Source organism: Cupressus sempervirens, chromosome 3 (genome assembly GCF_028749045.1).
Source record: "Cupressus sempervirens isolate cs-2001-9-10 chromosome 3, ASM2874904v1, whole genome shotgun sequence".
NCBI lineage: Eukaryota > Viridiplantae > Streptophyta > Pinopsida > Cupressales > Cupressaceae > Cupressus > Cupressus sempervirens.
The window spans coordinates 95,416,231-95,440,209 of NC_143120.1; the positions used below are offsets into that span (position 1 = coordinate 95,416,231).

General features: G+C 32.0%; 1 protein-coding gene across 1 annotated transcript; it reads right to left on the reverse strand.

Moving 5' to 3' along the window:
- Positions 1-3,494: 3,494 nt before the first annotated feature.
- On the reverse strand, positions 3,495-10,855 carry LOC149564950 (uncharacterized). Its single transcript, XM_089818475.1, has 2 exons — positions 8,672-10,855; positions 3,495-3,708 (listed from the first exon to the last, which is right to left on the reverse strand). Exon 1 carries the CDS (start codon positions 10,803-10,805, stop codon positions 8,691-8,693), a length of 2,115 nt encoding a protein of 704 aa, XP_089674601.1. The 5' UTR covers positions 10,806-10,855; the 3' UTR covers positions 3,495-3,708; positions 8,672-8,690.
- Between the last annotated feature and the right edge of the window lie 13,124 nt (positions 10,856-23,979).

The window sequence follows — 23,979 nt, forward strand, 5'->3', positions numbered from 1 at the left end:
ATTTGAGAAAGAAAAAATATTATATAATATCAAAAAAATTGAAAACGTATATGACGTTCTAGAGGAGAGAGTCCTCTTTAAGAATCTAAAAAAAATTATTTTTGTTGGAATAAATTTATTTTGAAAAATGTGGTTGGAGATGAAAACTATCAATTTGAATAAGTTTAAATTTGAATCATTATAAAAGAGAAAATATAGTTCTAAAGCCAATTTTTATTGTGTTATCTATAACATAATCTAAGATAAAAGGGAATAAGTTTAATTCCATGTAGCTTTGTGGTGGGAACTAGACCCCTAATTTCTAGCTTTTTTGGCAACTAAAAAGTTGTATTTAAAAAATAGAAAATTATATTATTTCTTTTTCTACATAATTATTAAAAAATATAATCCTAATCTTCATCCATTTCTACACATTTCATTAGTTTACTTCATTTTCAAATTCTAAATAATAATACAAGACTTATGTCATTGAAGGTGAACAATTATACTTTTGTTAGCCTTTTCCTTTGTAAGAGGGTGACTCAGGTTTGTTCTTTTACCTGTACTTGATTTATAGAGAGTAGTTCAGAGATAGAGTATTGAGAAAGTAGTTCATGATGTTTATTTTGTATCTTACATCTGGGAAATGAGAAGATGTGTAGTCAAGTAGTGATAGAGGATAGCCAGTTGATGATGTCAGCAAGGTGCAAGCCCTAATACCACACATGTGAATTTTTGTATAGACTATGAGATGACAGTGCTATTGTAATTGTAATTAATTAATTATCTTATTCTAATTAGTTGGGAAAGCCTCAAGATCAATTGAAGGAGTTATTGTGAAAATATGGTATAAAGGAAAGATGTTCCTTGATTGTAAAATGTATTCATTGTTGCATAAAATACAAATGTGAAAAGAAGAAGAGTGCTTACTGAATGCGTATAAGTGATCCAAGGGATTATTGGATGTGGTATTTGTGATCTGGTTACAAGATTAGAAGGAGTAGAAGTCTGGTTGATAGGATAGAGAAAGAGGAAGGATCAATAATATACAATTCTATTATTCTACAATGAATAATACAAAGATCATTTGGAAAGTGAGTTTATTGGTCTTTCCCTTGAAGCTATTTGGGTAGTGGGCACAACTATCTTGCATAACTCCTAACAAGGTTGGCATGACTCCTAACAAGGTTGGAATCTCCTAAGAGGGATTCAAAGTCTCCAAATAGGGACTCATACATGTACTTAATGTATTCATAGACTCCAAATAGGGTTCTCCCTCTAACAAGGAACATTTATATTAGTAAATCATCCTGTGTGTACCATCCCTAGTGGGGTTTTGGGGTTTTTCCTCTTATCAAGTGTATCCCTAGTTAACATATCTGGTGTTACTATGTATGAGTATCTTTTCACGGTTTCAATTTTTATTACTCATATGGTTAATCTTGTTTAAGTTTGATAATTGTGATAATAGTTGGGTAAGTTATTCAACCCACCCTCCACCCTCCCTCTCAGTTATATTAGTTGATAACTTTCAAAAGCATTCTCTCTATTGCTCTATGATAACTTAAAAGTTAACAGGGTCAAATTCAAGAAAGCTAAATATATACCTTGTAAACATTTGTACATCCATCAAAATTCCATTCCTCAATATGTTTAGATCCAACAATAATTAGAGAAAAATAAAATTCCATCTTTGTTGCTCAGAAATGTTGCCAAAAATAATGAACTTAAACACATAATTGGATTTTTTTAAATCATTTATATGCAAGCTAAATGATAAGAGAACGTTCGATAGACTCCATGCACTCTTGCACATTTCATTTAAGGTAAATATTACATAGATCCTCTTCAATTACTATCCAAACTATTCATCAAAATAAAATTGAATTTTTTGATGTAGATAATTGGATTTTTAGTAGTGACAAATTCATATTAAAATCAATTTCTTTCCATCTATTCAAAACAAAACTATAGATTTGAAAGATATGGTTCAATGTATGGGAAAATAACTCACTAGAATAGATGTGATGAAGATTTGAGTTACAAATATTCTTTGCACCCTCATAAAAGTAATCACAACTAATAATGAACAAAAAATTCATTACTCTACTAGAAAAACAATCTTTGAACAACTCTTACAAGGACTAAAAGATACTACCTATCATCATTATTGTGAGGACAAGTCAACTGTCATATTTATGTTTAGAAACTTCACATCATATGGAAAGTTCACCCACAACCAACATAAAAAAATTACATGAGTGATCCTCATATATCAATAAGGAAAAGTAAATACAAAAAGGTGACTACTGCATATACTTCACAAACTCAAATTCTATTTCCATTATTCTTCAATGTCAATTCAAACACATTCACAATCTCCCCATTTTGGAGGTACCAAATTTTTTAATATCCAAAAGAGGATTCATCACAACACCTCTTGTGGAAGGGAAATCACTCATATGAGAAATTCATTCATAATTACAATGACATTTTCTTGATTCATTTATAGTACTAAACTATTTAGCAAAAAAATCTCTCCAAATAGAATGACAATGAACAACTCTATCTCTGAAAACAATGCTAATACATTTTTAGTAACTATTAATAGTACTACTAAACATATATGCTACTAATTTTAAGCTCTTTCATACATAGACATGTCTACTACAAAAAATAGTCACTATACTTATCGGACATTGCATTGTAAATGCATTTTTAGTATATTTTCAGCATTCATAAAAATACAAGCTATTATTTATAGGCTCTTTCATACATGGTTTTCACTATTGCAAATAATATTCACTTTACTAGTTAACTAATCTATTATAAATACATTTTCAAATATCATCTTCAGCTTGTTTTTGTTTTCATGCAGCATAAAACATCATTTACACTTGCATTTAATGTCTTTCCAGTCTAAACACATTTCTAGAAGCTTTCAAAACAAATTGTACTAAACAACTACAAATATTTTTCCATCTATTTTGAACATTGTTGCCACTATTACTTCAGCTAGTCTACTATAAATATATTTAATGTTGAAATGACAAGTGTTCACATAATTTAGATTTCTTAATAATGCACACTCTTTTCAATAATTGTAACTGTTGTATACATAAAAAATGATATGTTCACTTGCAATTGGATAAACATTTACTTTTTTCTACTCTAACATATGAATTTTCTACAATTCATGCAATGCAACGAATGATCGAGTACACAAACCTGACCATTTTAAGGTAAGCTTCAATTCTGGAAAATAATATTGCCATTAATAGTATAATAGTTAATGTTTTCTCTACTTTTGTATAAATGCAAGTAGTGTAAGACTTTTACTCCATACTTTTCATAGATACAATTAGACAAAAATAAACCTTTCTTCTACTATGATCCAAGTTGTTCCTTCCTCACATAAATGGAAAAAAAAAATTCTCCACAAGAAATGCAAGAGGCTTCCTAACTATTTTGCAAAAATATACAACAATTGACGACAAATAAATTACAAGGTAAGGTTCAATCAAGAAAACTTAAACTCTATTATATACTATTACTCTTCAACTTCTCTTTACACTCCTACAAATCCTTTTAGTGTTGCACTAGCTCTACTTAATTCTCAAACATACAATCTCAAAACAAAGATTTGTATCTAATATTCCATTGTTATTTTTCCATTGCATTTAACAAGAGATACCTCTCCTCTAGAAGAAAGTGCAGCAATCCCTCCACCTATTCACTCACAACAACAAAGATTTGTAAAAAATAAGTAATTATATATACTGATTTTCAATAGTAGATGCATGCTCTAGTAAATGTGTTCAAGGAGTTTAAAATAAAAACTTTCATTGAAAACTCTATATGTGATCACTCTGAGATAAGAATTTTATGCTAAATCAATTCGATTTAATTGTAACTGCACATCTATACAATTCTATGTAATACAAAAGTGCTCACACAGTACTACTCCATCGAACATAAAGTATAGTCACACTTTTAACCATTATGTCAAGCATTTCACTTTCTCCTACTACTACTGATGATAACATGGCAAGAACTATGCCACATCACATCACTTGTTTGAATATGGCAATAGTACATACATAATACTATAAGGGCCTTCCTTATAAAGTAGGGTGATTAAGTAGATTTAATCAACTCTTATAAAAGAACATAAAATTTATGACGTGGATATTATTTGTTAAGTGACCAATGATAAATAATTAGACATGTTCCATTATATAGAATTATTAGAAATTTGACACTTATTAGATTTATTTTATTAAATTGATTTTTTCATTAAAAAAGAGAAATATTATTTTCCAATTCTTGGACCATATCTAGTATTTATCTTTGAGCATCCACAATAACAATAAGAGATAACTATCTGTGGTGCCTAATATACAATCTCATTATTTGAGATACATATATAAGATGAATCTTTATTGTATATTTTCTATGGGCGTAATCTTTAGAGGAGGGTCATGCCTCTTGTTTTTTACTTTTTTTTTTTAATATTTGTTTTCATTTCTATTAGAAGGTGCTTATTTACACACACACACAAAATATTTGTGAGGTATGTTTATTTGTAGATGTGTAACTAAGAGAAACTTGGTTTTGGAGACCATCTTTATATATATTATTAAATTTCAATTATTTTTTATGGTGTATTTAGGGGATATTAGTGTGGATGAGTGTATTACCTCATCAACTTCCATATAAGTCTTATTCACACTTGAATGTTTTCCTCATGGAACATCTAAGGAATCTAATTTACTTGAGTTTCATGTCATAGGTTTGTAACACTTGTTACAATCTAATATTTTTATTTCTCTAAATATTCCTATAAAGATAAGGTCTACATATATTATATAGAGGATACTATATTTAATAGTATAATATATTTATTTTATTTCAACCTTCCACTTCTTTCTCTTTTCACATAAAAGGTAGTTTGTAGTTAGTATCTAATCTAAATCACATGAGCTTGTTGTCTAATTCTTATACTACAAAATAATATGCATTTCAGTTTTTCTTTAATTTTTTTTCTTTTTTCTTAAAGCCTAAATAATTTAGTAATACAACCAAAAAAAGACTCATCATAATGTATAAGATGTAAAAGTAACATGAAATACCATAAAAAAAAAGCTTGTAAAATATTGATTTTAGTAGTTTTTCCAATGAAAGTTCACTTGGATGTGTGATCCGTTGTAATTTATTGGTTAATGGTTGGAAATATAGATTGCAGATGAGATGTATGAAGGATTGAGATTTCAAGATGAAACTCAAGGATGGAGAATGAATTAGTCCTCTTATCTTATGGAGTAGTTACAAATTGCACAAAACTAGGTTGAGAGGGAGATCAAGGGTTGACAAGATTGAGATGGAACATATAGGAAAACTTAACAATTAGAAACATTTATTTATATATTAAGAGGATGATTGGATAAGAATAAATAAATATAAAAATTCTTTCAAATATTTGCAAAGACAAGACTTGCATGTGTGTGCACTTTGTAAGTGGCACATGTGGCTGATGGCATGGGAATTTTTTGAAAAAAAAAACCATAGATTGAGTATGCACACTTGAGGGAAGATAAGGCGCAAATTAGAATATAAAATAAAAGTGATGGAGAATATGCCATGTGAGGGTCAAGTTAAATAAACTAGTTCATCTATATAATTTCTTGGAAGAAGAGGATAAAGGTAAGGGTAATAACTAGAGTATCTAATAATATTCTCTATTTAAACAATTCATGAATACTAAAATATTGCGATATGCAAAATTGTATAGAATACAGGTAAATTGACCAAATATGGTCAATTTTAGGTTGGTTCTAGTTTAGTTAAAGCTTATGAAAAAATTATTTTCTTTCAGAATACTAGAAAAATATTATAAATCTAATTTTAATTCAATCTTTATATTTATTTTTAATGAAATGAAAATCTCAAAACTCTAGTAAACTAATTATCCTAATCAAGTTGTAATTCTATTCTAAGTTCATCTTAATAATTTAAAGTTTTAGTTAAGAAATCTACTAATTTGATTTATAGTATTTTTTTAGATAAATGTGGAGAGTATAAAAATCCTAATAAAATAACCAATCACTACAAGGGATGCAAATCCATAAGGAATGAGACAAAGTAGCAAACTCTCAACAGCTTAAATAGAACAAAATAAATACAAACTTAAAAAATATATAGAGAAAACAACCAACCCTGGAAAGCCCTAATTATTAAGGGTCTTAATATTCTTCCAATGGTGATCTAATTTATTCAATGTATGCAATAAGGAGACTTTTCTATGTTTACCTTGGTTACAAAGTAGATTGACATAAACATCTATAGCCAAACTAGTTGCCTTCTCATGGAGCTATTTGTAGTAAATCTTTATATTATATTAGTTTTTGAGTCTATTACAAAGATCATCAACCATGGCCCAAAGTCTCTCATCATTGAAAACCTCAAGACAATTGCCAACTCTCATATCTACTTCCACCACAACCTTAGTCCTATCAATTTTAGTATTTATCATATGGAATTGGGCTAGCATCCACCAAATAATCTTATTTTATTTATTATATAGTATATATGCAACTTATTAACTTTATTAGCCAATTTAGGCAACTTAACATGTTGGGAATAAAACATAGGGGAGTGAGGAGGGGAGGCAAGGGAGGCATAGGAAGGGTTATTACAAAAAAATAAGACTTGGAAGATGAATTTCTAAGGGTACAATCTAATGCAATCATCCAAGATGGTGAAATGCCCTTAGAAACATCTAAGACCATGGTTTCCAACATTTTTTCTCCTTGACCACATTCTTCATCTTAGTAGTTCTTTGAGGGTTACCCTAGGTTGCATTGGGGTATAAGGTATTCGAACTAGATGAGAAGAATTGATGAAGAGTGCTCCCCTTAATACCATAAACATGTAATAGAAATAAAGCCTTCTTATTATCACTGTGAATGTGGAATTATAGAACTTAGAATTACAACATGCTAACCCACATGAGCACCTTCATTTCAGTAATTTGCAAGACAAACTTGTGAACTATCACCTAGAGCTATTCTAGACAAAGTTCAAGCATTTCTTAAATAGGCAGTTTTATGTCACTCGAGAAGGTTCTAGACACTCAAACTTAATACCTAGGGCCGACAGACCCTAAAAGTACATATAGATTCAACCAAATATATTTTTTATATTTATTTTGAAAGTTTTGGTTGACCCAACTTCAGAAGGCCATAACTCTTGAACCATTGCTCTGATTGGCTATTATACCACTTTTCAGAATCCTTAGCTCCTAATCTGTAGGCTTGCATTTGTGCAAGCACCCATCCTTCAATTTTTGGGCCTCATTTGGGCACATTTAGGCCTTCAATGGTGAGACTAAAGTTTTTATACCAAAATTACAAACCAAAAATCCATAATTAATCTATGAAGGCGCATGATATGGCATTGGGCTTGAACTGGTGGGCTAATATATCAAAGATGAACATCCACCTCTAAAATTAGGACACTTTGAGCTTGTATAACTAACTTACTAAGTAGCAAGCCTCCACAAACAACAACTCTACACTGAGACAACACTTATTCAAGAAATAAAAAGAAAACATTTTTGGGTGATGCAAGATTTCCCTTACAACTAGGATGCTCTTGCATCATGAAACCTTCGCCTACTTTCCTAGGATGCTCTTGCATCAAGAAACCTTCACCTACTTTCCTATTAAAATATTCAACAATGATGTTTGGACTCATAGGGATAAGGGGTGGTGACCAAAAGTATGGAAAAGAGATAAGTAAAAATTGTATAATATATAAATAAGCACTTAGTGAAGGGAAACAGTACCCTTGGCCCTAGTGGAAGCAATTAACTAAGATAAATAGGAAAAAAATCAATAAAAAAAAATGTTTGTTTCCATGTCTAACCTGATTGAGTGTAAGAAACAACTAAGAATGTATGCATTTGAACCTATCATCTAGAATAATGTACTTCATTAAAGCCAACAACACATGCTCCCATTTCCCCAAGATGTCCTCTCTATTAAACCCATTATGCAAATGAAGATTTTCTTGAGTTGCAACAAAAATATTTTGAAATCTTTCTTACAAGAGTTACTGGAATGCTTTGCAAGGTACACACATTCCACAACCGCCCTCCTTGAGAGTTGTGAAGAGAGCTCTACCAATGGAGATGAAATCATAAAGGCAAAACCATGTGCACTCGTATTGTAGTTGGCATGTTTGCCTCTAATTAATACTAATCAAAGATTCTTATCATTCTTCAAAATGTTACAATTCCTCTATTTGGTTTAAATGAGATCCTTCCCAATTTAAATCCCCTTGAAGAAAACAAATAAAAAATAGCATGTAAATTGGAAAAATAATTAAGGACTAATGTACAACAACCCTTAAATGTCACGCACAAAGGATTACGTTTGGAAAAGTAAGCCGACTTTGACTTTTTACCATTTTTAATCTATAAATCAAGCAATATATGTGATGTTTACACCTATAGCTAAAATACAAATTCAAGAGGGAGGTGAACTTCTTGCGTGATAAAAAAATAAAATAATAATAATTTTTCTTTCGAAAAACATATTTTTAATATAAAAATTAAATGATATCAAACCATTATTTAAATGATTGCGTAAAAAAATAATATAATAAATGATGCACAGTTCAGGAAAATTACCGAGCGGTGATACATTCATTCAAGCCCTGGTTGAGCACCACTCCCAAGCCGCCTCTGCAAATTTCGCATCCGGTTCTCCGTTTTCAGTTTGGGCTCGTACAGTCTCTTTAGAATGAATGTCTCCATTCTCGACTAGGTTTTCTAGGAGCGTGCTCACCTTTGCTGCAAGATCAATGCCTTCTGGCTCATCAAGATTCTGTACCCACTGCTTTGTGCATTTAAGTAGCATATCCGAAGCGTCTAACAGACCGGAAGCGATGACACGGCCAACCAGCTTGCCCAGAATATCACTCAACTCGTCCACATTGTCATAAGAACATTCATTAGGTGTGATCAGGGCGCTGTCAAATATTTCCTCACCTAGCCTGTTAAGGACACGAAGCAAATTATCTACTCTATTATGCTCATCGCTTGTAAGCTTCAGCTCTCCTTTTTCTCGTTTCTTTCCAGCAGATGTGGCTGACAACTGTTTCAACTTCCTCTTCACATCAAACATTTTTGTTTTGTAAGCCGGGCTCTTGAAGAAGATATTGATATTCATTGTGCCGAAGATGTTGAGGGGGTCGAGCAATATGTCGTTTGGATGATCCACAAATTTCAGCACGTCCTCTGTCTCCCTGTAAGCTTTCAAGGCGTTCTCCAAATCCACACTAATCTCAGCATCGGCTATAGAGCTAAATATTCTTGATACTGCTTCCATCCATTCCTGCCTATTACGAACATGCAGCCGAAGACGTTGGTTTTCATCTAGTCTAGTGTCTCCCATTAATGAAAGTAATCCTGTGCAGTTTTGTCCTATTTTCCTCTGTTTCTGCACGATCTCCTTTATTTTATATAATGATTTTTTGTTGACTATCCAAAAAAAGTCCGTTCTCTCTTTACTCTCCTTTGTCATGTGATTCATTATTGACCGGTACACCATATACTCTTTGTCTCTTGAAAGACCCACGTTGTCAAATTGGCAGATACGCTGAAAAATCTGACGGCCGAATAACAGAGCCGAGAAATACCAGCAGATGTAACAGAATGGCCACAATAAACTAACTGCTAAAAAGAAAACACATAAAGGAAGAAGCGGTACAAGGCAGGAAGCTGAAATTAAAATACTCCGCAAGCTAAATTCTTGATCTGAGAGAAAGGATGCCGCTTTAAGAACCAGACTAGGGCACAACAGATTCACTACAATGAGAACCGGCGCTAGGAAGGAAAGGGCTATGTCCATGAAAAAGCCTCTGTTGAGGTGGAGACAATTTCCACAATAAAGCGCCGTCTTAAACCATCTGAAGAGCATCACGATCCACCCCACCAAAATGAAAGTCCATTGAACATAAAATGTCAAAGTTAGTCCATGCTTTGTATATTGATCAGGACTAGCTAAACGGCATGCCACTTTCGCGCCTATGAGAATAACACAAACTGTGACGATCATTCCAGAACCCTGAATGAAAGCTGAGATGCGAGCAAAGTACTCTGTCCTTCGAATATAAACTCGCATCCACAACGTCCCCACGTTTCTTAATATTTCCCGCCTGCCACATTCATATTTCTCCTCATTAGAAATATCAGTACGGACCAGACGACGTTGCATCTGAGAAATCAAGATGACTGCCCCTAGCAAAATTAGGAGAGATGACGCTCCGAGAGAGAGAATCACAGCAGATGACACGAGCCACGGCACTGATTCCCTTTTAGATGGCACGGGCCACAGCCCTGAGAAAAGCGACGGCCCTGCGCCACGGCCCTGATTCCGCAATGCATAAATTTCCGAAGCGATGTGAAACAAGAAACTTAAGAACAAGTTTGCTAAGTAACTCCAACCCCCTTTGGTTTCAGGCCTGGTCATTCCAGGCAGAATACATCCCACAAAAATACACACTGTAAGTCTAGCAGCATCTGTTCTCCATTGGGTTCGAACCATTGTTTCCAGATCGAAACCCTTGGCAGTATTCACTATATTAATATCAATAGCCTGCAGAAATGATAGCGTAAGAGAATTTAATACGAGAAGATTGTGTATCCGCGAAGGAACTCTTATGTAAACCTTAACTATGCCCAGGGCAGTGTCCCAAATCATGCACACGAGAAGCCCAATTGTTACAATAAGTACAAAGAGGTCATCGCTATCCAATTCCATCACTCAACTCCAGGCAAACAGACCACAAATAAGAATACAACAGACGAGGAAGTATGATTCCAACGATTCTATATATATATATATATATTAACATATCTATGAAATACTCTGATGATGTGGGCCTCCAACCTAGGAATCCAATTCTTTTCTTAGTGGCGTTGAATAGGTACCACTTTAAAATAATTGAGTGGGCTTCCTAACGGCGAGGAATTTTTTTTACGCGAATCCGTCGTTTTTATGGTGTAACTATAACTGTACACCTATCAAATTTAATATGGACGATGTTGATGGTATCTTATAATGTTTTTGCTTATTAAGTAGGTAAGAGGGTTCTAATTTGGCACGAGAGTAACATTATAATATTAGAAGAAACGTAAGAGAGAGAATAGCAATAGGCAATAGAAAAATAGTCTATTTATATCAAAATATCATAAATAACAAAAATAAAATTCATTTATGCATACCATAGTCTAAGAACCGCTTTAAATTATGGCCAAGTTTACTACTATTAACTAAATAATTGAAGTTCACATCAAGAGAGCATATCTTGTCAGTACTAAGTAGAGTGTAAATCCCCTATGTGAAAATAATAGGAGACCCAAATAAAATAGAGTATTTAATGTTGGAATGTGTAATTTTCCCCTCAAATGGAATGTAAAGGCATAATAGAGGATTCTAGAAATTGTTGGATTCACGAATTCAGTTAGGTCAAATTAAAATATAGGCTTGTAAAGTTCTAGAAGTAATTTATGTTTAGATAGTTCTAGTAAAGTCTATTTGTTATGTGTCTGTTAATTTAGATGTTTCTGGAAACAATCAAAGACCTCTATAGAAGAGGCACAATGTAATTTTTTTTATTGATCAGGCAATGAAATGAGTTTATAATTTCTATAAGTACCTACACTGTGTATTTTGTGTTTAATTATTATTGTGGATCCAATCCATCCGCCCCCATCAGTTTGGTATCAGAGCCAGGTGGACAAAATTGTTGATTAGAGAGGAGGCGATGTTTTGGTGTTGCTAAAATATGGAGGATTGACTTGTGTTATAGAAAATACACTTGTTTTGAAGTAGGAAAGAGGGCAAGTTAGTAAGAAAGCACATTCTTGAGAACTACAGAATCAGTGGACAGAGGTAAGAACAAAAGGTATGGTGTGAATTGTTGTAATTATTTAATGACATTTAAGAAATTATAATAGCAGAACAATATTGTGAGGAGTCTAGCTATCTAAAGAGTTTGTTTCAAGTTTTTTGAAGATTTGATTAAAAATCTGCAAGTAAAAAGGCATTTAGAATTATCTAAAAGATAGAGTAAGGTGTGTTAAATTGTTGATTTCAATAGGAAAAGCTAGTTGAATTTAGAAAGAGAAGACAAATAAGTTAGAAGAAGAATTAGTGATGGTGAAGAAAGAAAATTCAAGATTATTGTGTGAAAAAGATATTTTGTAAAAGGAATTGGCAAAGGTAGGAAATGAAATGGGAGAAGAAAAACCTAAATTGTTAAATGAAATTAGTGTCTACATAGAGGAAATTGAAGAGCTGGAAATTAAGTTAAAATTTGTGGAAGAAGTACATAATTGGCAGGTGAAGGAAACACGCAAACTTAGAGAGCAAAATAAAGAATTCAAAGAAAAGTTAAATTTGTTTGATGATGTTGAGAAAAAGAACAAAGTTTTAGAAGATAATGGGAAGAAATTGGAAGAGAAAAATAATATGTTAAAGAAGGAATTGTCTACTCTGAAATAAGAGAAAGACTATTTGAATGTGAAACCATTGTATATGATGGGATTGAGAAATGTGATTTTTTTGAAGTTGTTTACAAAAAGAAGTGTAATGATGAACATGAAAATTGTAATGATAGAACTTCTAGCTATTATAATGAAAATATTGGTTTGAAGATTATGGAAAAAATGGGTTTCAAAGGTAAAGGTCTAGGAAAGGATGAATAGGGATTAAGGAATTTAATTGGGACTATAGTCAAATCAAAATATGTAGGTCTTGGATCTACTGTCGGCATTGGAAGGATGAATAAACGTTCAAGAGAATTTATTGAAGGAATACAGATTGTGTAATGGTAACAATGTAATAGGAAAGGATATACAAAGGATAGATGTTTGGATTTGAATCCCTCCAATATTTGTGGCTTGAAAAATCACTCTAATAAGACATGTTGAAATAAATAGTGCAATAAAGATTTTATGGTAGGTTGTGTAAAAATGGATTGTGGATGGAGCTATGGATCAAACTAGTGGAAAATTGCAAGAATGATCAAAGGTTTATTCAGGTACAAATGTTCAAGTGTAAGAAGGAAGGAATTTGTTTGTCATCATTTGTGATAGCAAAGAGATTTGGAGAACCTTTTTTCACCATTTGTGATAGATGAAGCTATCAGGGGGTAGCTAAAAGAAGACATTAATTTGATCAAGGTTATTAGTGAATCTTGTCATCGACATTTGTGATAGATGAGGCAAGATTATCAGTGGATCCTATGAAAAGAGGAAATCATTAGTAAAGGATTCAAGTAATTGCTGACAAAATGTTTATAAAAATTAAAGGCCATAGGCTTGGAAGATACTATTCATGAAGAAACTAATAGATACAAAGATTATAAAAAAATGGCATTTTAGCATCAAGCAAAAGAAAGGATTTGGATTTGTATGATACAACATTTGAGGTTGAAATTAGGGAGGGTGTTGGAATGTGTAATTTTCCCCTTAAATGTAATGTAAAGGCATAATAGACGATTCTAGAAATTGTTGGATTCAGGAATAGGGTTAGGTCAAATTAAAATATAGGTTCGTAAGGTTCTAGAAGTCATATATGTTTAGATAGTTCTACAAAACCTATTTTTTCTATGTCTGTTAATTTAGATGTTTCCAGAAACAATCAAAGACCTCTATAAAAGAGGCATAAAGTAATGGTGTTTTATCGATCAAGCAATAAAATGAGTTTATAATTTCTATAAGTGCATGTAGTGTTTATTTTGCATTTAATTATTATTGTGGATCCAATCCATCCAACCCCATCATTTAAAATCACTATTGCTTAAGCTTAAATTTTGAAAGTAGCCCAAAAAGAATGGACATGACTATCTTCCCTACAAACTGTATAGTTGACCAATTTTTTAAAAATTGAAAACATCATGGACATTTTCAAAAATTTCAGCATTTGATCTTCATGATCTGCATAGTTTGTAGTCGAAAACAATAAAAAATTTGGAAAAAAATGACTACATTTTCATGAATCTAAAAAAAGAAGAAGTTTGAGTTTTTTTTGTCTTTAGTGCATTTTGTTTAGAGATTAGAATTGTCTAAGCTTTGACTTACACAAGTACATCATTCAAGAGCATAGAAAATGAGATGCTTGATCTGAGAGTAATTTAGCCATCATAGTTAGGGAGACATGAGACTCTTTTGAAATACTTAATTTGATAGTTTGTTCTTCAACTTCATTATCTTTGAATTTTCTATCATTTCAAGTTTTCATTCTAATGTTTCATGAATATGCTTTATATTGATATATATGTGCTAATCCACTAATTTTTGAATTGTCTAAAATTTGATTTGCATGAGTACATCTTTCAAGGGCATACAAAATGGCACCCATCATGGGGCAAGAAATCCTCATTATTTTGTTTTTGCAGGTTTGAAGATGCTTCAAGAAGACACCCAACAATCATCACATTCGAAGGAGTATTTGAGAGACCTCTTTCTCTTCTCCATATTTTTCTTCTTCTGTTTCTCGTCTTCTTCTTCCTTCTCTTGTGCTAAAATTAACAAAAAATTGATCAAAATTCCATTTTTAATAATCTTTTTATGATTTTTCTTAAAAGGTAGATCAAATCATTGAATTTTGGTCTGAAAGATTTACTGAAGTTTCTAGACAATAATGCGAAATCATAGGCCAAATTTTAGATTTTTATGATAAATCTCTATTTTATTTAATATTTTAATGATTTTTCATGTACGAATTATTGGAGGCCACAAAAGAACAAATTTTTCTCTAAAATGTTTATTGAAGGTTCTTGAAAATGGCTTGCAACTATAGTAAAAAAGTCAATTTTTTTAGAGTAATAGTGTATTTTTAATAATTATTTTATGATTTTTAGAAAACAAATTCATTTAGCATCCAAATAAATAAAAAATGATCTAAATTATTTTTGTAGATTTGGGATGCTTTCAAGAGCTTAAAATAAAAAAAAAAAGTTTTTTCAGATCACAAATTATACTTTTAGTAATTTTTGCTATGATTTTCATTAAAAAAATCATTTATTAGATAGATCATGGAATTTTAATCTAAAAATTTTATCACAAGTTTAGGATGATATTAAGAGTCTTCAATAAAAAATTTAGACTTGAGTAGAATGCATGTCAAAGACAAACTCATAAACAAATTTGTTAACTCATGCTTGCAAGACATAAAGCCAAAGGCTCGAAGAAAAAAAACAAGGAAGCAAACAAGGTCATCAAAACCATACAAAAAAAGTTTGAAGACCCTTAAAAATGCACCTAGCCTTTGCTAGCTATGAACATGGTAAGTCTAAACTCTTTACTTGCTTAAATTGTGGCTCTTCAGAGTTCAAACACATAGACTAAATACGAGCCTCATGTCTTCTTTAGTTTGAAGGCTCATAAATGAACAATCTATGTTTTGTGTGTTTGGGGAATTAAAATAGTAGGGATACACTCTCACCCTTTGAGGGTGATCAAATTTCCCAACCTGCTTTTGAATTCTATTTCCCTATTTTTCATAGGTAGATTAGACATCCATAGAAAGGCATACCTCCCGAGAATCTGCGTTAATGAGGCTAGTGAGAGGGAAAGCCTTTGACTTGCATTCATAATGGGATACAAGGAAATATTGTTTAAAAGATAACCTACCTTGAGTAGTCTCATGAGAGATTGTGTTAAACCTCCTCTACATTGGTGGGAAGCTCTCTATTTAAGAGAGTTAAATTTGAACACTATTGGATGATCTACCACTAAAACCTTGTAGTCACTAGCTTGTTAGAGCTTATTGATAAGAAGCCATTTTGCATTTTCTAGGCTTGTGATTGGAATTTTGTTGTTGATTTTGAATATGACGCTAAATGTTTAAATGAATAAATAAAAAATTCGTACTTTCAGCTAAAAGTGGGCAAAAACATTAAAATAACATCCTCTAGTTAAGACCTCAATTAATATCCTCTAATTGAAACAAAAATTAAAGACCATCCTATAAAAAAAATTGAATAAAAATCAACTCATTTTGTTTCAAATGGTTAATTGTCAATTTCAAAATTGATTTTGAGTGAATTGTTAAGGAAAACCAAACCATTGTCAAAGATCAAAATCCAACATTGCAAGTTGTATTTTCCCTATCACATAATCAATCTACCCATTTGGTTCTTAGCCTCAACATCAAGTTGTGCAATCCTTTTGACACTAAAACTTATCAAAACTTGTTACAAAATTGACCTTTTGTCATAATCAATTATCAATTCCTTTTTGAAACTAACACACTTGTATTAACACAACACTTTCTTTGAAATTGTGACATTTTACCTTGACACCATCCATTACATAATAAAAAACACCAAACATTTAAACAATGCAGGATCTTCAAATTTTTAAACTGATGGAGGACCTTCAAGATATGAAGATCATACTTGGGTGAATCCATAATAATGGGTTCCACTTTAGTGGGACAAAGAGAAATACAAAAAAATTTGCAAAAATGAAATTGAGTTTATCATATGTTCACAACAAACATACTAAATATGTTCACTACAAACATATATTTAAACAATGTTCACAATGAACATATCAATATATAAATATGTATGTTCGTTGTGAACATACGTAATTAATATGTTCGCAGTGAACATCCAAAACATCAATTTCCTAACCCCTTTTTTGTCATTTTTCACGGTGTTCACTGTTCACTCAAGCGTTGGAGCGAAAATGTGCTCTCTGTCAGTGTCATCCTAGCATTTTCCTTCAGGTTCTCCTCTTCAGGTATGTCTATATATCATTATTTTAATGTTTTTAAAGCATTTTTTAATGTTTTCAAAGCATTTTTAAATGTTTTCAAATCATTTTTATTTATTTTTCATTGGTAAACAGCTAAGGCCTTGATATATTTTATTAATTAAAACAAAATAAAGTACAAAGCTTATCTCCATTCAAACAGGCACTGGTAGGAAAGAACAGAGAAGAAAACCTCCAGTCTTGCTCAAGACAAAGGTCCTATATTTTTACATGTTAAAAAGGGCATACCACAGTGAGTTCTTTTATATAATTTATATATAACAAAAGGGGTCATACCCCAAATAATAACATCTATTTAATATCAAGCAAACTCTTTGCCAGCATTGGAGCGTCTACTAGTTGTCAATTTGTCTTTGTAGAATATTACCTTCTAGCAAGCTAATCACTCAAAGGTTAGTAGTCATAAGAAATAAACATTCAGGCAAATAGATTTAAGGGGTTAGGATACCAATCTTGATAACATCAGGTTAGTATAAACAAGCCTGTAATTTGCAATAGAATAAGGAAATTTAAATTCACTCTAGAAAATGATGAGAAATGGAAACTAAAAGAGTACTATATCTAAATGAATAATACCACTAGAACTATTGCTATGGCGACAGGACTAGACATTACTGGGTAGAAATGGTAGAAAGTTATGAAGGTGACGGATGAGGCAAGTATGTCTAGTTTCTTCAGAGGCAATGAGGCCCCAAACCATTACTACGGTGGTTTTAGGAGGGACAAACTACCAGAACACTGCAATGATGTTTTCCTAATGATCGTGAAGTACCTAACATTGGAAGGAAGGCATGGTGTGTATTACTTTGATCACTTCCCACTTCTTAACCATTTTCATAACAGGGATCTTGTTTGCATTCTTTTCTTTTGAATGCATGTGCTAGAAGAAACTGTTATGGATGTTAGAGAAAAAAGGAAGAAAGGGGCCAACTTCACCATCCTTCACCAATGGCTCATGTTTCACCTTTTCCAATTTCACTTAGCTCTTTGCCCACCCCTGTGATTTATTTTGACAATGTCCTCCCCTCAAAGGCACCACTACACTTAGAATTTGTGGGCAGTAGTTATGTCCCCACCCCTCATCCTTCCCCTAGCCAAACCCTTGTTAAGGGTAGGAAGAACAAGTTGGCCCCAAAACAGACTGCTAATAAGAGAACTAAAATGGAAAAAAGGGCAGAGGTGGAAATTGGGGATTCTGACAAGGAAGTTGGTGGGGGTAGAAGAAAGTCAGGAAAAATTACTAAAACCCATGGAAGGTTTAAGCAACTAGCTTGTCACTCTCAAGAGGATGAAGAGGATGACAGTAGCTCTGAGGAGAGTGACAAGAAACTTGGGGGACGACTAGGAGAAGAGGAATAATGAAATGGAGAAAGAGACAAAGAAGTGTGATGATACCTTGGATGGAACTTGGGAGTTTGAGGTGTAGAATCCCATCAAGGACCCCTCCCTTGACCCCATCCATGTCTCTACCACCATCACCTAGACTCCTACCAAGAACCAAGAGAAATCCAAGACCATGATTGACTCCCTTGACACCATACTCCAAGGCCAAAAATGTGGGTCTAGTTAACCTAAAGAACCCCATTGACAATCTTGTGGTGCAGGATAGGCTAGTGAACAACAAGGCGTTAAAGTTGGAAGTGGAGGAGAAAGGGGAGGTTAATTGAAAGGATCTCTAGGAGCTCAAAGATAGGTGCAACGCGGTGGAGGAAAGCTTCTCCCTATTCTCAAAGGTCACCCTTAAGGTGACTCATGCGATTACTAATACTTTGCAGCTACTAACTAATGTGTTGGGGGAAAGCCTGGGGAATGAGGACTCGAAGCTTCTCTATGGCTTCCTTGCTAAAGACTAGGCCAAGGTGCTCCTAGCTAGAAAAGGAAAGAAAAAAAGATGCCAAGTAGTGGTCATTTGTTTTATATTGTGTTTGGTACTCTGTTGGTTTTCACACTCAATCCTTTGCTAATGGTTTTGTTTTTTTAGTTAAATTTTGTTCTTGGCTATAGGTGGTATAATGCAATGACCACCTATATGCTTTTTAAACTATTAAACTCTACTGGTCCTAAAGATTAGATCCCTAGTACTTTTAATTACCATTATTCTACTACTTTTGTTTTTGAAGTAAATTGTTAAGGGTGTTGTATGTGGTTGTTTGCTAGTTATTGGCTAGCTTTCTACTAGTTATGCCACTACTATTGTAATGGGCCAACCCCCTAGTTTTTTTTAATCAAAAATAATTAAGAGCGATATACATTTATATATAAGGGCTCTTTTCGTTGCTGGCATTGATATGTTGCATTTACAATTATCAATATTTATTTGGGGGTAGTCCTTCAGTTTATGTAGGCAGTTGACCTTCTTTTGTCAATTAGTCATTTATCTATTTCTCTATACTATGATAGTCTATATTTGAATTAAGGGTATTTAGATCTTAATCAATGGTGCAACACATTGTAGAACGCATTTTAAAAAATCATTTTAATCCATCTTTATTTTCATGTAAATTAGTTTTCCTTTGTCTTTTTCCATTTTAAACTTATACATAAAAATATTGTGTTAATTGTGGGTTGGATTATTCTCCATTTTTCATGGTTTTAATGCTTTATTTTTTAATTGATTGGATATGAAATGAATCTATTTTTGTATAACTTGCTTAATCACCCTCCCCCAACCAAACTTGGAATTTGATGGTTTCATTTTTGTACTTTTGAACAGTCTAAAATTTCTTTAAATCATATATATTGACTTGTTATATTTTCCTAAAATTGTCAATATTACACTTTAGGTTATTAATAAAATGTTACAAATATATTATAGACTATATGGTATTTTAATTTATAACATTATTATATGCTATTAATTTATTTATGTATTTTAAAGTGGTAGCTATGAATGTCTCTAAACTTATTTTAATTTGAATCTAGAAACTTGCTATCATTAATAAGTTTCTTTTTGCATATATTATTAATTTATGATATTAGTTTATATTGTCTATTATATATTTATATTAATTTAGAATCTTTCTAAAATAGCTATACAAATTTGTCTATTTAATTTGAAATTTTTACATATAGTATTAATATATAATTATTTCCTAATTATTTTTATTCTTAAGAAACAAAAGTCTATGGTTAATTTATTATATATTATTATTAATTTATAATTTTTGAACTTAAATTTTTTAGTATTGATTGTTCAAATATTGAGAAATAACAATTAATTTTTTCTTTAATCATAAAATAAAAGGTGTTAAAATGACTAAATCTTCACAAAAAATCATATGACAGGTACAAGTGACTGTCAAATTCAAGGCCTGCCCCAACCCCCCATATTTATTTACATTATTCAATAAGAAGATTGAAGGAATGAGAAAAATATAAATTTTTAGAATCTATCTTTTCATTCATTTCTATATTCTAGTAAATCATATCTTTGGAGCTCTTCATCCTAGAATTTTGGGTAAAAAATTTCATTAGTAGCTAAAATTGATATTTGAGGTACTTTTTAAAGACACTCAAACTAGGTCTCTTTGATACATTTCCAACCATGCTATTTTTGAATTCTAGGCAACACACAAAAAGTTATGGTCCCACAAAGTTGGGATATCATATTTTATAGTTTTCTAAAGTTTCTAATTTTTTTTAATATAACTTTGAGTTTGAATGATTAAAATCTTGAGATTATTGGAATTTCAAATATGTGTAATTATTTTTATTCTTCCAACATTTTCAATTCAAGTTGGTTGGAATACTTAGAATATTGGGATTCTAGATATGTGTATAAACTCATTTTAAATAATTTAATGGATATTTTTTTATGCATACATCTCATCTTCAAAATTGTTATCTTGTCCTCGTTTCACAATACTTGTAAATTTTTGTTTACCTTGTATTGTTTAACAAATTCACTATCAAATTTAGATCACATGCCAGCTACACATTTGATGACCCATTTCATGTCTTGAAATGGGTTATAAGACATTGTTAACAAATTTTGTGAAGCCATTTGATGTCCTATTTTGATGACCCATTTGGAGAAACCATTTCAAGTGTCCACCTTGGGCACCCAAATTTATGACCAAATTTTGAGTACCCAATTTTATGACCCATTTGACATGCCCATTTTGATGAACCATTTGAAAGCCCTTTTCGACTATCCATTTCTAGTACACATTTTAATAATATATTCTTGGTACACATTTTGAGTACCATTTGAATCAAAATGGATCATATTTCTATGTTCCATTTTTCGTGGTTACCATGATGAGTAATTCAATTGGTTCAAAGACAAGGTAGGTACATCCATCACAACATATGATAAATATTTGAAGTGCAAGGTAAAGGAATTATGTTTTTCCATACTAATATAGTATAGATGTTCACTTTTAAAAAAGAAATTGAGAAATAATTTTTTAGTGTTCGAAGTAAAAATACCTTATTTTCTTACTGTAAAAAGAAACTATGTTACCTAAATGAGATTGATTTTTCTATTGATTTTTTTTTTTCTTGAAGTATTTGAAGTATGATCTATAAGATTACATTGTTTTGAAAAAAAATTGTTATCAAAATTAAATCATATTTAAAATTGTAATGAATATACATATTATATTATTTAAATTATAAATTTTAATAAAGTTTAAATTTAAACTTAAATATTAATTATAGTTTTTACTTTTTGAACTGCATCCTCACAGTTATTTTATGATAAACTTCCTTCTTCACCATCACTTTCTTCTAGGAACATAAAGAATAAAGCCCTGCATAAAAAAATACAAAGTGTTCACCTTATGGTCAAATCATTTGTCAGTTAGTGACTAAAAACTTAATCAACTTCGTTGATTACATTGCTATTGAGCTTCACACGTAGAAAGAAGTTGCTACTAAGATATACAGAGTCTACTGAGCCTCTCATATAGAAAGAAATGTAAGTCAAGCTTCATAGAGTCTATCGAGCTCATCAGTGTAAACTATGCAAGAAAAAAGGTTAACCGAGCTTATCAGTGTCTATCAAGCTAGCCATGTTAACCAAGAAAAATGAAGGTAGTGTTGACCAAGCTCTACTGTCAACTAAGTCCTTCAATGTCTTTAGAGTTCTCCAGTGGTCATCGAGTCATCAATGTTAATCAAGTTCATGACAACTCTTAAGTGATCAATGTGAACCGTGCACCAATGTCAATTGAGTGTAAAAGTTTGTTGAGTTGACTATGTTGTCGAGTCTCAAGATATCACCCGAGTGGTCTTTAGGACCCCAATATCAGTAGTAAGCCAACTTGGTGAAGTATGTTGAATTTGGTATTATAGCCAACTCTAGAAGGTAATTATTTGGATTGGTATATATGTAATACATGTTGTCATACCCAAATGTGTAATGTAATAAGGAAGAAGAAGAATGAATGTGAATTAGAAGACAAAAGCTACAAGCCGTTTAAGGAGCAGTAGAGTCTCATCCATCACCTTGAGGTGATAGTTCCATATCAAGGGATTTCATACCACAAACTGAGTTGTAGAGTAGAGATCAACTACTAGTTCATCCTAATAGGTGTATTACTCAAAATCCTCTAACAAGGTGGACTTAACAGTCTTATGCAAAATCTCCCAACTGAGTGCATACTTCATTGTATTGTATAAATTCTTTAACAAGGTTGACTTAACAAACCTTATTTCTCCTAATAGGGTTGATCACCAGAAGTGATCAATTGTAAGCCTTAACATGCCAATTTTATACTACTATAATAAAGCCTGTGGGTACCATCCCCACCTTATTTTTACTTTCTATTTGGAAGGTCTCTAGGTTACCAAATATTAAGTCAAGTGTTGTGAATGTTTTATTGCTTTTAGTCTTTTATGCATGCAAATAGATTATAATAGCTTATGAATGATTAATTGGTGAATTAAGTTAAAAGTTTTATTGGTTCCTGATTCACCCCTCCTCTCTCAATCAACTAGCCTACCTTATATTTCCAACACAAAGGATCTCACTTGAAATCCCAATCTAAAAGAAGTTTTATACTCTACAAAGAAGATCACACCATTACTATTCTAACACCATTACTATTCTAATGACTTCTATATTTGAATAAATAATTTTATTAGAAGAACATCTTATAATAGTGCATAGTTTTTATGCCATAGTTTTTGGGTTTACATATGGTGACAGTGATATGGGACTACCTCGTACTCTTTTTCGAGAGGTGCTTGGCACTACAAACGAGGCATACATACCCTACCCCCCAGTGGGATTTGAACTTGTGACCTCTCTTTCAAGAGTACAAGTTCTCCACCACTAGGCCAACTCAGGTTGTACAAATGATGTTTGTACACACTATATTCGGATGTGAATTGGTGTGTTATATTTGGTTATGAAGATTCAACTGTACGCGTTGTGCGTATGGCCCAGCCAAAATTGTAGTGACATAAAGGAAGAAACGCAAGAAATAGGAAAGAAAAGGAAAGGTTTTCACCATACCATATCAGCTAGTCACTGCTTTGGGGAAAAAGCAAGAGTGAAAGGCAATTTGAACATGGAAATAATGAAAAGATGTTCTTGTGGAAAAAATCATGAATTAGTGGCAATTTTTCTTTTACAAGAAGGAAAAGATACTCTTGTGGAAAAATTCAAGAATTAGTGGCAATTCTTGTTCTAAAAGAATGAAAAGACATTTGTGTGGAAAAAATGAGGAATTAGTGACAATTCCTATTTTAAAAGAATGAAAAGAGGTTCTTGTGGAAAAAACCAAGAATTAGTGGCAATTCTTGTCTTGAAAGAATGAAATGACATTCCTGTGGAAAAAATGAAGAATTAGTGGCAATTCCTATTTTAAAAGAATGAGAAGACATTCTTGTGGGGAAAAAAAAAAAATGTATTAGTGACAATTCTTGTCCTAAAAGAATGAAATGACATCCCTGTGGAAAAAACTAAGAATTAGTGGCAATTCCTGTTTTAAAAGAATGAAAAGACATTCTCGTGGGAAAAAAAGAGAGTATTAGTCGCAATTTCTGTTTTAAAAGAATGAGAAGACATTCTTGTGAGAAAAATCAAGAAGTAATGGCAATTCCTCATTTAAAAGAATGAAAAGACTTCCTGTGGAAAAAACCAAGAAGTAGTAGCAATTCCTGTTTTAAAGAATGAAAAGACATTCCTGCGGAAA

What these genes read in the sequence shown, in the direction of transcription:
- LOC149564950 (XM_089818475.1), bottom strand. Translation starts at nt 10,805, where the DNA reads ATGGAATTGGATAGCGATGACCTCTTTGTACTTATTGTAACAATTGGG.